This window comes from Engystomops pustulosus, chromosome 6 (genome assembly GCF_040894005.1).
Source record: "Engystomops pustulosus chromosome 6, aEngPut4.maternal, whole genome shotgun sequence".
In the NCBI taxonomy this organism is placed as follows: Eukaryota; Metazoa; Chordata; class Amphibia; order Anura; family Leptodactylidae; genus Engystomops; species Engystomops pustulosus.
Window position 1 is genome coordinate 132,736,590 of NC_092416.1, and position 16,544 is coordinate 132,753,133.

A 16,544-nucleotide genomic window follows, 5' to 3' on the forward strand; every position below is an offset into this window, starting at 1 on the left:
CACTATGATGCTTGGAGTCCCATCCCCTCCACTGTGGTTGGTCCATGCAATCCACAGACTGACCACATTCATGTGTTTTAGCCCTAAAAGAAACATGTCAGGAGGGTCAAAATGTATTACTGCAGACCATCAGTAGGGCAGTGTATGGATATCATGTAGTAACCTCTGAAGTTCATTTTACATTTTTTCATTTCTGCTTTCTACTGCCCACCTTCCAAAAGCCATTCTTCTTTTATATTTTCTTAGTTCATAGAACTATATATAAGACCTTATAAAAATTTTAACATTCTGTGTAAAGTCCTGGAAAACTGAAAGAGAAATTCAAAAGCAGTGGAATTTAAAGAACTGTGTACAGAGCTATTTAAAGGAAATATACCAACAAAATCAAGTATGGTAAACAACTTACTCATAATCCACTCTCTGTGGCTGTGGTAATATTCTTATATTTGTAATACATGACCTCCTTCCTTCTAAAATCAAGTTTTAAAATTATGGGCTACTGGGGGTTTTACCAGAGCCCCTCCGTGCTGTAGCTTCACAGACTGTCACGATGTCTGCCTCTGTCCTTCAGCACTCCCCCACCCTCTGCCTGATATAATCTCACTACAGCAGGGGATTTTCAGTGTAAAGGGGGGAAGTGCTCCTTGCATACTTAAAAGCTTTCAAATCTGTAGCAGGGAGGGGCTCTCATAACACCCCCAGGAGCCATTCAGAAGCATAAAATTAAATGTTTGTTTTGTAAGGAAGGAGGCCATGGATAACAAGTATTAGAAGATTACCACAATCACAGTCCCTGGATGATGGATTTTTATGCTATATTTTTAAAGGGGTATACCAGAAATGTGTCATTCAAATATAAGCAAATGTGTAATTAGTTGTGTAGTATTAGTAGTGTTATTTAACATTTTGCTCCCCTTAGCAGAAAGGTATTGTTGAAAATGCTGCCGGGTCACAGGGCAGGGTTGTGGTGAAGATCCGTCTCAGTGATGCCTCAGCACTGGTCATAATGGATGCACTGTGCATCATGGGCTGTTACACAGATCATTACTATGGTAACAGAGCAGCACAGTCTGTTACATCATCACTGGGAGCAGAGCATAAGAGCGAGGAGGAGTTACTGAGAACGGCAGAATCATGGGTAATTTTAGATGGCGGCCATCTTGGAGATAACTGCATACTTTAGCACATACAATTTTGTGAATCCTTAAAGCAAACTATTTAAGCTCTGTTTTATGATTAATGACATTGAGTTTTGTTCTATTCATTTTATTCATAGCATCATGGGTTATTGTAGACGTTCATATTCCCGGGAAAACACTCCTTTAAGGATTCTGATTTTGTAGGTCAGGCTGTAGTTTTTATTGATACCAAACGTATGACTTTTTGATCACCTTATTAAACATATTTTCTGGCATATAAGACAACTGGGCATATAAGAGGAACCCTAACTTTTGTAAAATGTTGTAAAATGGCAAAAAAGTAACTTTGCAGACATTTGGACGCTATTTTCTGTTACAGGGTTATTATATTTTGATTGATCAGACTTTTTGGGACCCAGTACACTCAACATATTTAGGATTTTTACTATTTATTATGAGGGAAAGGGGGATTAATTTAACAATCTAAACCAAGCTTTTTACCACCGCTGGCAGCTTTGCCGGCGGCGATGAAGGGTTAACACCCACGATCTGTGCTAACGCTGATTGCACGTGTTACGGGTGGGTGTTTGCTGCAGGGGGCACATTATTGAATCTTGCTATAAGACAACTCTCAACTTTTGAGAAGAAGTTTGAGGGCTTAAAAGTTGTCTTCTACGCTGCAAAATACAAGTATTTATGGGTAAAAAGAAAATTGTTGAAGACATTTTGAGGTTTTTGTTCACCTCATCGAATAATTATTATAATTATTTTTACATCTTAATAGATTGAGACTTTTTGGATACAAGGATAACTACTGGGTATATTTTGGGGGGTATATTCAACAAGGTCTCTTTTCAGCGTGCTACACGCCTGATTTTCGTCAGAGGTTTTAGTAAATCTGGTGAGCTAGGACATTGACAGTCCCCATCCCGTGATGCCACTATCAGAAAAAGTGTTGTTCAGGGTGAAAAAACAACAAAAATATCGGAAACTGTCCTTTTTACATGCATTTCTGTGATGTCCTGTGTTCTGAAGCACGTGTCGCAGGTTGGGGGCCATGAACTAAGATGCTCTCATTTCTGTACGCACGCCACCTTTATCATCACCACGTCCATGACAATGGTTGGAGGGATTTGTGGCACGTCCCTCCAACTAGTGACATGGGGGTGGTGTTCAAGGAGGAGACGTACATACAGTAATGAGTGTTTAGTAGTGCTTGACCCCGCAATGTTACCGGAAGTCCAGAAACTGTCTACCTGTGGGTCAAGCAACATTTGGCGTTACTAGAAAATATATTAGAAAGTTTACTCGGGTAAGTACAGTTTGTGTGACGCTTTTACTTTTGGTAATCGGCTCCTACCTCTTTCATTTAAATTCTGACAAACATTCATCACTTTCTCACTACCCTTTTACATCCTGTATTGTAATGGATACTCATGAACACAAGGATAGTTGAAAAATATTACCTAACTCAAGACAAGGACCATTGACATTGTAGATAAATACTAAGTGTCATTTGCCCCTTATCAATCAATTTCTCACTCATTCCCTCAAAGATTGTTGTATTCCTGCTAGAACTGGAGGTATTCACTGTGTTTAGGCCGTAGCTACATTTTAAAGAAACCTGTTATGTGCTTAGCATTAAATGAAATCCGGTTACTGAGACAACAGCTAAACTACTCCACCAAATGAGGCAACATAATGGATCACGTCTCATCCATCAGCTATGGGTAGTGATGGATTCTGTGCAAAGAACACAGATGAAGGGTTTGGTGAATAGGACATTTTTTGTATGTTTAGTGTTGTTTAAAAAAAAGCCCGCAATTTAAAAATAAATTGCAGTATATGTTTTGAAAGAATCAATCTGAAAATTCTCTCCAATCTTAATAATTATTTAGCTCATTATTTTGTTTATTGTTTTGTGGCACATTCTATATAAATGCAATTATTTCAATCCAGTATAAAGCAACTTTACTATAGGTGTAAAATAAAAATCTCATACGCAGCCCAAAGTAACCCCATGGTTACAGAATAGAAACAAACCCCCATAGTCTGATTCTGCTATCCATGCCTATCACGAACATGTTATTAGGTTATCTTACAGGAAGTGGGGAACAGATGGAAGGAAGAATGACTCCTCGATCAGACTACACAATCTTTGTTTGTAGTCTGTAGGCATGGCAACGCATAGGTCTGCAAGAAACATTAGAAATAAAATGCTACTTTTGATATTGGATTCCCTAAATGAACTATCCATTACTATCCAAATTTTGTCTTTTATCAGGTGTCAGTATTGAGAGTGTTGAGTGGCGACGGTCACTTTTGGAATACTCAGTCTTGATGCAGAAGTCCCCACCCCCCTCAGTGTAATGTAAGCATTGCAAAGTGTTAACTTCATAGATGCCACTTCCCATTCCTCAGCTTCAGTATCTAACTGAATTAAATTCCCAGGAGCTGAACTCTTGGAGCTTTCAAATATTGTCCCTATTCTGCCAGCGTCTCTAGATAAACTGCTGACTCTCTCAAGTGTTTTGGAGAAGGAGGGGAGTCTGCAGCCTCAAGATAAAGTGTTGGCCATGTTATGAGGATTCCCTGCTGGGTGAGATAAAACGCAGAGTCCTCCCTTTGCATTTATCTGTTTCTTTTGAAGCCTTCACACACAGGGAGATATTGCCCATTGAAACACAAGTGCCTTATTACACTGGGGTCCATTTTATAAAAGGTAGGTTTTTTTATTGCAAGCTGATAGAGATGATTCATGAAGTTTGGATATCTTTTCATTGCAGCTTCATAGTCAAGCTGTTTTGTTCATGTTTCAAGTGTATTTTGGAATTGTAAGGGTTAAAGCTAACAGGTGCCTAAGAGCCCTGCAAATGCCCATGTGTCATTAGAAAAAGTTCTGCGATAGGCTAGTTAGGCAGTAAAAAGGTTCCTGGATTTATAAAGCGTCAGTGTTCCACTTTATGACTGTTTAGGGTGTTTGAGATACATAGAGGTGTTGGCTACTTTGAAGTGACAAAATAAATAGCAAAAATATGATTATGATTTCAACAATCTACATGGGGTGCTGTTATTTACGTCCCTGACATTTACTCTCTACTAGAATAATGAGAGACAAAATTAAACTTGAGCAAAGCTATTGCTTATTACTGTACTGAGAAGTCACTGGATTCAGCAAGGCTCCATCAGGGTGGAGAATGCATCAAAAATAGCTCTTTCATGGGTTATACCATGTATCTAATGAAATTACTGGAAATTCATGTGATTTAGTTAACCTACGGTAATATCCATCTTTTATGTCACACAATGGGGCGGATGTATTATCGTCTCTGTGCCTAAAAAATGCCGGGATCATTATTTATTTTTTTTTGGCACAGAATTGTTGCGAATCATTTTTAATGAGTTTGCGCCAGAAAGAACAGATGTTTCCGACAATCCTGACTCCTCCGTCTTTTTTTCCCCGCAAGTGGGCGTGGCCTAACTTTTCCACATTATCCATCACATTTATGTGTATTTTGTCGGCATTTTTGGCGCACAATAGACCAGGAAAAAAAGGGTCAGAGAGCAAAATTAAGGCGCAGTCCATGTAAGATTTTGGCGCACATCTCATTGATGTCGGCATTTTTATGGCACACGACTGATTAGTTCCGTCTACCCATTAATTACTTACAGCCTTGCGCCACTTTAATACATTGGGCTGTGCTTTCCGGAGACTGATCTCCGATGCCAACAGTTGTGCCAGTTGCGCCAGAATTAGTAAATTCCCCCCCAATACGTCTACGGTACTCGCTCAGGATTATAAGAAATTTCCCTATATCTCAGCTTTACATAAAAGTATGTATAGGTGAAGGCTGTATTGGAGGTATAAGGGTTGGTCATAGGGGCCCCCACAACATTGCAGTCATTTTGGATACCCACATGGTTAGCCAATTACACGGCTACAGAGAGTGTCACCTTCAGGACTGGACAAATCGTGGGAATTAGGCAGCTAGCACAGACTATGGAAGTTCTTCACCAGGCCAACATTTTGCATGAAGGGCAGGTTTTTCCAATGGTAAATTGGTTATGTAGGATATCAGAGAAAACCAGAATTTTCTGTGCAATCGATTCCCACAATTACATTAGCAAATTTTCTTATGGCTCAAAAGTAAAGATCAAAGAACATTTTAATAACAACAACAACATTATTCTGAAGGTGTTGGATCCAATTTTAATGAAGCTGCATGAGAATTTCAGGAGAATCTACACATAACTTTTGAAACACAAGAGATTTTGCAAAACTGACTGCGGCAGTAGATATCTAAGACACATGACCACCTGATCCAATATTACAGCCTTCAAGATGACGGCCATGTTCCCTACATAGCTTAAAATAAAGGTACCTCACTCATTACTTGCTGGGGTATTCAGACATCTTCTTTTTGTTTCTGAAATAATATTATTTTTTGTGAGTACTCCTATACTCTACAGTTTTTGTCTCCAAATTGGCTTAATATCCAATACATGGGTCCATTGTAGCGGGTAACCATATATTAATGTCTTCTTGTATAAAGCCAAGCACAGCTAGGGAAGCGTAAATTGTACAAGTGCCATCCCCTGTGGGCACCAGATAACAGTGCCAAGGACAATTGTCACCTTTTTTTAAAGCTTCGCTGAAATAAATTGAAACACCTCACTCCCAAAACACTTGTTCACTTTATCTAGGTCATTAACTGAAGCAAATGTTTCCCTTTAAGCCTTTTTAAAAAGCTCTTTGTCAAAAGAAAGCAAAAGATATTTCATAGTCTTCTGTATACATCTTTCCTGGTACTGAGAGACTTACTGGGGGGGGGGGGGGGGGGGGTTGTTTTTTGGCACCTGATTTTGAAGTTTTTTTAATGTACAGTAGTGGTGTACAGCTTTAGTCTATTTTTGCACACCCTAAGAAAAACAACTACGCGTCAAACGACAAACCAAATTCATGAAAGGGGTTTAGATCTTGTTGGTCTTATTTTGCGTCAAAGATTGTGCCAACAAAAGTGTCAAGAAACCAGAATTGCTGGAGAAGCATCAGGATACAAAGCTGTGCCCAAATTGAGTAACAAAAAAGTGAGAATGTCAGAAAAATTGTCAACATAAAAATGGTGCACGCAACGCAGAAAGAACAAGAAAGTAAAAGCCCCAAGTATATCTTGTGGATGGGTACAGGCTTTCTCATTATAGACAGGGAAAGATGGTCATAAAATGGAACCAGTCCAAACACGGCTGCAGTGTTTTCTCTTCAGCAGACACTTCACCTCCCACAAAGCTAATTTCTCAGCATCTTCTAGTTTTTAACACATTTTGTGATGTATTGATACCGCCATTTTTACACCTCTCTATTCATGGCATGCCCATCACAGCATAAGAACAGATCACATTACACATTTTTGTGTTTCGCCAAGAGAAAATGCCAGTCAAAATAGATGCACAATAACTGGGAGCAAGCAGACATATTATTTACAGCCTTGTTACCCATAAATGCTGGGAGCACATGACTCATGAATTTTATTCTCTGGGGTCTATAAATACTACACAGAATACTGGGCGGCGCGTCTGTCTGCTCGTAAATACACACCGTGTGGTATAAAATCACTCTCCCAGTATATTTGGGGTGGGGGGTGTGTGCCTGAGGGAGTCTAAAGGGTTAACTACGAAGACGAATGACTGACTTTGTATTGTTCTGACATTACCATTTATGTGTAATTGCTTTTTATGAGGGTTTTCACCTTAGTCAGTGATTTGTGTTGACAGCGATGGCAGGACATTGCAGTTTCCTCTATCTGAAGGGAATAATGAGTAGACTGCAGAACTGCACTGTTTGTAGGCATACAGGCTCAAGACTCAAATATCTACATGATTTTCACTATGTAAAGTGCACCATATAGAAATATATAATATTTATAAGTCGGCTCCACGTTTCAGTAGGCCCCTGGGCGACAGATACTCAGTAGGCCTCTTTGCAGTGAACTTCCATGGCAGCATTCAAAATTCAGAAACTAAAACAGTCTCCTGTCTTAAAATATTCCCTAATTTATTATACCAAACAGCCCCCTCTTGTTTATTTTATATAAGCCCCCCTCTCACCCTAGGGATTAATTAGATACTGTCCCCTTTACCCCCATGGATGTACAGTCTTATGTGGGCCCCCAGCAGCTTTGTGCCCCGTCACTTGCCCAGGTATTCCTAGTGCTGGCACTTGCCCTGGGGAGGATCAGTGAAAAAATGTGTGCCACAAGGATGGATGTAATGAAGCCATGAGAAAACAGATGAAAGTGTCTATATTTCATGAACCCAAAAATAGGCTCAGAGAACATAGCCTTAATCCAACTTTTACTATGATATCTGAAAGGGGCTTTCCAGGGTTTACAGAAAAAGCCTTGCATTACAGTGGAGTATCCACACTGGCATCCCATTTAATAAAGCATGGCCTCCATTTTCTCTGCTTATACTCCAGGCATGATTGGAAGTTGTATGACTGCAATCAAAAGATTTTGGTAAATTTTCAAAAGATACAAAAAGTCTTCACAGAAAAACAGAAATCTTCACACAAAACATTGCAACTTCACCAGTATTTAGTATCTTGATCCACGCCATAGATTTCAGCAGAAAACACCTTCGTGTAAGAGAGCCGCATACACCCAGACCCCCTACTTTTTGGGGGATACTCCCCCTTTGATCTTGCAATTGTATGTTCCACACACAAAAAAGAGACTATTTGCATTTTTTACGAATGTAGCATGGTGCTAAAGTACAGTACCATCAAGAGGTCCGTCTCTAACTAGGGGTCGTCTGTAAGTTGGGTATTCTCAAGTCGGGGACCGCAAGTGTATATATACATAACGGAAATTGGGGAAAAAAAAACAGAAAACTAATGACACTGCTATATTTGGGGTTAAAAAACAGGCCATGCCCATATTCTTAAAAGAATTCTCGTATGTTCTGACAAAAAATGAAGCATCCCTCCTCTTGCATTTTTAAAGAGGGACTGCGAATCGGAAGATCTGTACCTATAAGGTTCTAACGATGTATTACACATTTGTTGATGGAATTTATATTGTGAACCAGAGGGCAAAATTGATTTCTTCCAGCTTATACAGATGAAATGAAATAATGACACCACTTCCTGCAATATGCTTGTGTATTAGGCTGATGCCATGTATATTGTACAATAGATCCATTATTATTCTCTGAGGAATATCTGGATTATTCTCCAAGAAATATTTGGAAAATGTCCAACAGGTTTTTATGCCAGAGATGCACCTTGTTGAGTGCGGTGGATTTGAAGATTAGCTTTAATATGCAACTTTAAAACCTACACAGCTGGAACGTGCACATTAATAACCGTGATCTCAGTATTGGTTGTCTCAGACCCTGGAAATGCATCCCGTCTATGCGTCTCCCAGCACAGTCTTTGCTCCTTCTGCTCCCTGGCAGCCACACAGTAATTGACGTTCCCCTGCGGGGTATGGAGCCTGTTTTGTAAATGCACATTAATGTCTTTGAGATTTTCCTGATGCCATTGTCTAAGTGAAATCTAGGAGTTTTAACTCCAGCACTTTATTGCCATCTTGCCACACGTTTTGGTACTGCACCACATCATCGCTGTTGTCTATTATATGATCTGAATCTAAAATAATGTGTACTCTTGTCTGTTACGTAGGTTCGTCATACTCCAGGATGACTGATCAGTATCAGGACTATGATGCAGTGGGGGACCATGCCAGTGATGGGTCTACTCAGGAGACCTACTCTGGCGGGGCTGGTGCAAATGATGGAGGTCACGCACAAGAGGGTGTCATCAGGCTGCCAACTGCATCACAACATGGAGATGGTGAGTAAAGGTCTTCAAAAATCAGAGGTGTTGTCATTGGCATTAGACGTGCTATTTAGTTTCTTTGTACAGATCTCATTCTGACTTATGGGCATATCTGCTCATCTCGCCCTGATGGAGTTTATATGGTGTATCTATATACATCAGAGTGTGTGTCGTTTGCAGGCATCCCGACAAAGTGAGTCAAACAGAGTCAAAGGGGGAGATTTATCATAAGTTTCTTAGAGCAGAACTGTTCTAGTTGCCTATGGCAACCAATCTGAGTTGAGCTTTCATTTTCCCACAGCTGTTTATAAAATTAAAGCTGAGCTCTGATTTTTACAGTTTTACCTCAGAAACTTCATGATAAATCTCCCCCAAAGTGTAGATAGTTGGTAGTGGTGTGTTCCAGGTTGGTTATCAGCGCCAATAACTCCGTTTGGTGGTATTATTATATAATTAGTTTTATTCATAAGCTGTGTAAAATGCGTTTCGAGCCTGTGCTAGGCTCTTCATCAGTTACATATAGCTTCCATGTAACTGATGAAGAGCCTAGCACAGGCTCGAAACGCGTTTTACACAGCTTATGAATAAAACTAATTATATAATAATACCACCAAACGGAGTTATTGGCGCCGCTAACCAACCTGGAACACACCACTACCAACTGATAAACCGAACGGGGTGAGAACGCTCCACCTCGTTACCCAGGACGGCCGCCGAAACAACTCAACCAGAAACTGCGCTCAAACGTGTTGTACCGATCGTACAACCTAGAAAGGTGAGCATTATTCTAAACACCTTGTTTTTTACTGTAAAACGTTTTTTTACACATGTGGCGCCCGTATCGCCTCTTTTTTGTCTATACCAAAGTGTAGATAGCCATTGGCTGAATTCTTCTAATAGGTTACCACATTGTTACTACTTCATAGACTTAAAAAGAGAGGTATCAGCATTTTTGACCATACAAAGCTGCAGACATCGCTCTAGAAGTTGTGTATCTATACCTTTGTGTGAGTTGTGTGGGGAGTAGCCCAGTAGCCGCTTTAAAAAGCAGTCCAAGATGCAGCCAAAGCAAAGGTTTCCATGTGAAACAGGGCTTTGCCTTGTTTTTTTATTGCAAGAAAAAAAACTAAATAAACATGCAGCCTTATACTTCAGACGAAAATCAAAATAATACCTGCTCAGCACTCACTATACAGAGTCTTCCGGGACTACTTAGATGGCTTACTACCAGCCACCTAAGACAAACGAGAACAAAGTTGTGGGTTTTACCTCACACAAACAATCACAGTCCATAGACAGGCTCGCAGGCCTCAGTGCAGGAGACTCCGGATAGGTATATAGGATCTATCTCTTCACATGGTCCCCTCTGTAATACACACAGTGCAGACATTTGTAGCTCAACGAAGAGCTGAGCTCCAACACCTGGGTTTCCTGCAAGCTATCTGGAAAATCTGTACAGGAAGGGAATGACCAGCACCACTACAGCCTGCCAATTACATTTTCTATTCCAGGATTTCAGCACAGTTCATTCCCTTTGCTCTGAGTAAGAGCAGCAGCTGGCTTCTGGTTAGATATTACAGCTGAGAGGAAGGGCTGGAGAGCAGTTTGAATGCAGCGATCAAAGAACACAGGACACTCCTGCAGAGCTCTCAAGTCCAGCTACATTTCATAAATCCGTTTTTCACAGTTCTGCTGTTACTACACACTCACACACACACAACACTTTTGTCTAGCACTGTTTGAATCTCTGTATGTTGAAAACTGTTTGTAGACTCCCTTTGGGAGTTACTGATACTACTGCTCTAAGCTCCCAATATATTTAAAGTACACAAAGCCTAAAAATGTCTCCTTTATTTTGATCTTGCTGATGCCCCTGCTGTTACCATGGCAGGAATGCCTGGTTGTACACTGCCTCCCCTACACCGAATCTCAATGGCTCCTCTTGCTGGCATTGAAGAACTTTATGACCCCCTTGAGCCTGGGGAGCAGTGTACTTGTATTTCTGCAGGTAAGGCCTCCTGTCTGCTTGTAGAAGGTAGTGGTGCTATAGATCCTGTGTGTGTTAGCTATCTAGTGTAGAGATGTTAGAGATATGCTGATAACATCATTTTATTATTATACAATTCTAGATGCACATTGACATCATGTATCTTCCATCTAGAGCCTTTGCATTCATTGCAATATTCATAGGGTCCAGTTTATCAAGAAGAAGAATTCTGAGTCATTCCTGCTGTGTAGTACAATGATGATGTACACATATATGATGAAGCCAGAGCCTCAGCAGTTATGCTGTATGTCACTGAGACCATAACTGTAGCAAAGCACAGCTAACAGAGCAACCCTTACTACAGAAGTCATAGGTCACACAGATATATATGCTACCTGGGTTAAATGTTAGGAGGTGATTTCAGTATTCTTATTAGACCTTTAGTCTGTTGTTGCTTTTTATTATTAGAACCATATAAGCATTGAATTACATATATATATATATATATATATATATATATATATATATATATATATATATATATATATTAATATGTTGTTTAAATTAGAGGCATGGGGAGGGCAACTACACATGTATAGAGCAAGACAGTGTAGATAGGGAACTGAGAAGAGTCATGGTACATGGGTGGGCTGGGATAAGATCAGGGAATATGAACCAAAGGAATAGGGATAGGGAGAACCAAATAATGTCTATGTACACTAAAGCCTCATAAACAAGATGGAGGAACTAGAAGACTTGGAGGGCAAATATCAGTGAAACATGGCTGGATAATAGCTATGATTGGATTGGATTTTGTGTACCTAAAATTATGGGATGTATCAACTGAGGCATAGATTATCATAATAAGGACATGGTTTTGCCTGGTCAGGCCATATATGGAATGTTGTGTACAATGATAGATTACTAAAATTGGGTTTATTCAGCTTAGAAAAAAGACGACTGAGTGGAGACCTCATTACAATGTACAAATACCTGAACGGACAGTACAAGGATCTCTCCAAAGATCTTTTTATACCTAGGCCTGTGACCAGGACAAGGGGGCATCCTCTGGGCCTAGAGGAGAGGTTATTCTACCATCACCAAATACAGGAATTCTTTACTGTAAGAGCAGTGAGACTATGGAACTCTCTGCCGCAGGAGGTTGTTATGGGGGATATTTTGCACATGTTGAAAAAGACCTGGATGCCTTTCATAAGAACAAAAATATCATATGTAGTGGGTAAAATCATTTGTTTAATCTTGTAGGTTGGACTTGATGGACCTGCATCTTTTTCCTAAGACCTGAGTTTATAGTCAAACACTGGCCATGATAAATGGATGTCACATACTATATATAATAATATAATATAAGACTGGATTTACAATGTTGGATAATGGTACCTCACTATTAGGAGGCGTTTTCTACCCAGAAGGCCTCCTGCATTAAAGTCAGAATTTGTTTTGTATGTTTCATCATTTTTAGCAATGGTTTTAAGATAACAAAGTAAAATATTTTTCTTTTATCTGTTTATTTCTGTGTTGATGTCACTTTACTAAATTTGGTTTAAGAACACGGTAGGAAAACGTCAATCCAGTACTGAAGCGTGAATGAGGCAATGAGGGTATATCACTCATGTTACAGCAGTACTATGGCTTCATATTGGTGGGGGCCTGACACCCGGAACCCCTGGTGGCCACTTCTGCTTTACATAAGACGTTACATCCATTCATCACATGGCATAGTCCTTGGGAATAGAGCTGAGCTGCAATGCCTGGCACAGCTGTTCTACTCTTCACTATATTCATTCTGGGAATAGCCCTATAAGAGGTTTTATCATAAGCGATAAACATACCCTATCCACAGGATATCTCAACAGTCCGGCATGTCCTGTTCCAACACATATTTGGAGAATTTATGTGCCTCCTATGGAAAATGTGAATCTAAAGACAAATCCACTATGAATGATGAGGTAGGTCATGCCTGAGCATTGCCGTCCCAGGGAATTCCAAGGGACTTCCAGATAAATCAGTCCCTGGTCTATGTAGATGTCAGTAAAGCCCTGCCCTTTAATACAGCAAAACATTATGAAGCTCTGTATTTAATATGAATTCATTCAAAGGAGCAAACCTCACTTGCTATTTCCATCATGTCTAGCTGATCTTCATGTCATTGTGAATACCCCAGGCATAGGTCTAGTATATAACCCTGGGGATCAGATTCACATTTCAACATTTGACCGGAAGCACTGACATTCCGTGTTCTTGTCACCCAGTCTGTAACCAGGAACAGCTCTGCCCAAACAAGCAAATACGTTATCATTTCTTTTTATTAAAGGGAAGATGCATCTAAAAGCCCACAATCAGCCCAGACCTAATGCTACAACATCTCTGCATTGGTACATGCAAGTGTAAATCACATCAATACCACATTTACTTTTATCTATTTAGGCTGGGGCAAGGCCTGACAGAGGCCCAACATCCTTAACCTTTTCCCTGTTCTCCAAGAAAACCATTATAGTTTTTTTTACTGCAATACACCTGCAGGTAATACCCTTGGGCAGGGTCGGCTCCAGGTTCCAGTAGGCCCCTGGGCTACAGAGCCTCAGTGGGTCCTTTTGCAGTAAACTCACATGGCAGCATTGAACATTCAGAAACTAAAACCCTGTTCCCTAAAATATTCTCTTGCTATACCAAACATCCTCCTCATGGGCATTTTTTATACAGCCCCCATCATGGATTAATTTATATAAAGCCCCCCTTACACCCTATGTTGGTAAGTATGTAAATGTATCTAATTCTACTTAAGTCTACTAATATCTACTTATTCTAATGCCAGATATGCACGGCCCTCATGCACGTGGACATTGTTTTCGTCTGTGTGCCATTCATTGATATGGACAAATCAATTTTTGTAGGCTCATACGCAGCCGACTGCCTGAGCCACAAAACTCGGAGCAGGTCCTATTCCTGCCCATGTTTGCGGCCCTGGCTGGGTTTATTGCTGTTGTGTCAGCGGCTTTCACGCCAATAACACAGGTCACAAACATGATTTGCACACGTTCAAATGAGTTCATCTGTTTTCGGGGGCCTCGAGACATTGATAAATCTATTACATTGAATAATGCAAAACTAACGGGTAAATACGGGGTTAATGGAAGCTGCAGTAATCCGCAGCAGCCAGACAGCAGGAGGCTGTAGGTAATCTCTTGCTATGCTGGAAGTAAAATGAAATGTCTTATTGCAGTACAGTACTTGCCCTGGGCACTGGGAAGCCACGTATTGGCACTTTGTTAGTAACCTGGAGCAAGTTATCCAAAATCAGCGACGTATATGGAAGTCACTGATTACAATGGGCGTTTCATAGACAAGTGAATTATGGGTCATATTTTCTCTGCTGTAAACATGCTTAATACATACTGTTTTATCATCCCCTTACAGATGGAAGCTCTGTGTTAGAGGAGGATCTAGCTAATGGTGAAGCAGTAAAAGAACAGGGTGATTCAGAGATCCCTGAGGCAACGACTGGTAAGGCAGAACATGGCTAGGTTATTAGCCAGTCAGGCCATTGCCCCTCTTGGCACGGCCTTGCTTTCAGCTCTGCCATCCTTTTGCCTATGCTTTGCATTTCTGCTCAGGATCTGTCAGTGCGGAGGACGCATTCATTATGTGTGATACAAGCAGGTTGTGGATCAAAACCAAGGATATAGTCTTGACTCCAGCTTCCAAAAGATAGAGCTCTAGTATTGTCAAAGCTGAGTACAAGGGAACAAGCTCATTCTGCCATCCTTTTAATGCCAGCATTGTCTCCAAAAATGACTAAGGGTACATTCACACCTCGTTCTATGTATACATATGTGCTAGGAAAGCCTCTGCCATATACACTGGGCGTATACATAGACATATGCTGGCAAGTTGAATCCTCCTTTTCCCCTCCGTATGTACAGTATATGTTGTATCTTGTGGGAAGCACAGGATGAAAAGATGCAACAAAATACATATTTCCTTACTTTCCCCTCGTCAGTCAGAACATATATACTCAGGGGAAGGCATTGGGGGATGGATGCAACGATTTGCATCCCTCCCCCAGGCTCTGCTGATGTGCTGCCGCCAGTGATCAATCCTCCTCCTGTTAAGCTATATATGAAGATGCTCCCCCAGATTCATTGATGCACTGCAAAGAAAGAAGACAATGCTAGAGGTTTCGGATAGTAGTCTACTCTCTTCCCCCTTTAGAAAACACATGTACCCTTGGCCAAGATGAGGGTGCATATGTATGAGGAGGCTAGGAATAATAGCTGCCAGCTTTGATCGCTAACCAAGGTGTATTGGCATTCAGGGTGCGTTCACATGTTCATTTTTTCAGATGCAGTTTTTGATGTCCAAACCAGGGGTGGAGTGAAAAAAGAAGAGGAGCAGCTTCTCTTAATGATAAGCCCATCCATTATGATCCAATCCAGCGTTTGGCTTCATGTAGACGCACCCTTAAATAGTAAAACTTGTCCCTATATGTGAATATTTGCCATGCCCTCAGGTTACCTATTATCAGATTAGATGTAGCTGGAGAATGCCCGCTCCTCTCGGGCTATTAATATAACGCCCCTTCTACGGATACAGTCCTGTTTTGTTCCATTCCCTTCTTTATATCACACACCCTAGTTGCCTTGCTGCTTTTACTAACTCTGCTTACTACTACTTTAGTATCTTTTCCTAAATTGCTAGCGTTTTCTTAAAGGGTTGTTCAAGTTTCATGAAAAACTTCCCATAAATTGCATAAATTTCATGTATAAGTGTCTTATCATTGGATGCTAACATTCACTGGCTACAAACAGATTTCTTATAATACAAAGTAGCATCACTTTTAATTATGAAATTTGCATAAAGCATGGACAATCCCTTTAAATCTAACTAAATGCCCTAATTAATACAGCACGAAGATCTTCAATTCTTCTTTTACCGCACAATGTTTTTTTTCAGCGATTATTCTTGATTTTGTTACCTTCTGCTGCTTTATTTCTGTCCTTTTTAGATCTGATCAAAAGAGACGACTGCTTGTTGATTTTGAGTTTATACTAAATCTCTTTATAGTAAGAAGTAATAATAGCATTCTAATGCCAGTATTAATTTAGGCAGGACTAGAGTTACCAGCTTATCATCTAATTCTGTATAATAGCAGCGGCTCACTAGACAAACTGCTATAAAGTGCTAAACATGTCAGATAACTCTCCGCTAAATGAGTCTTCAGCTATTTCTTATGACCCCAAGTGGATTTCGAATAAAGGGCGGGGGATAAACCAGTAGTTTATCTCAGCAGGAACATACGTTGGGGGATTTAAAATAATGAAATAATGTGATAATTTCTTTTCCCTACATTTGCTGTTGGAGGACAATAGAACAGCTCCTTTAGATAATCGGTGGTCCCTACTAAAAATGTGGGCTTGAGATTGGTGCCAGAGATTGGCCTAATATTCATTAGATTTGGACATTCGTTAGCTGTACTGAGGGTTGATGAGGGGTTGATGAGGTTAGCCATAGATATTGAATGGCAACAATTCTCTTTCCCAGCTCTCATATACACATGCAT

General features: G+C 40.3%; 1 protein-coding gene across 12 annotated transcripts in view; it reads left to right on the forward strand.

Annotated features, from left to right (window-relative positions):
• Positions 1-16,544, forward strand: part of LOC140064328 (microtubule-associated protein tau-like) — a 53,320-nt gene that overhangs the window by 18,153 nt on the left and 18,623 nt on the right. For 7 of the 12 annotated variants that reach the window (XM_072111093.1, XM_072111094.1, XM_072111092.1 and 4 more), the window contains exons 2-4: positions 8,821-8,991; positions 10,868-10,984; positions 14,402-14,488. In XM_072111093.1, coding sequence (XP_071967194.1) covers positions 8,821-8,991; positions 10,868-10,984; positions 14,402-14,488 — 375 coding nt within the window. Of the gene's footprint in view, positions 1-1,056; positions 1,139-8,820; positions 8,992-10,867; positions 10,985-14,401; positions 14,489-16,544 lie in introns of those variants that run through there. The other 5 variants (XM_072111104.1, XM_072111095.1, XM_072111103.1 and 2 more) reach the window with 3 other exon arrangements.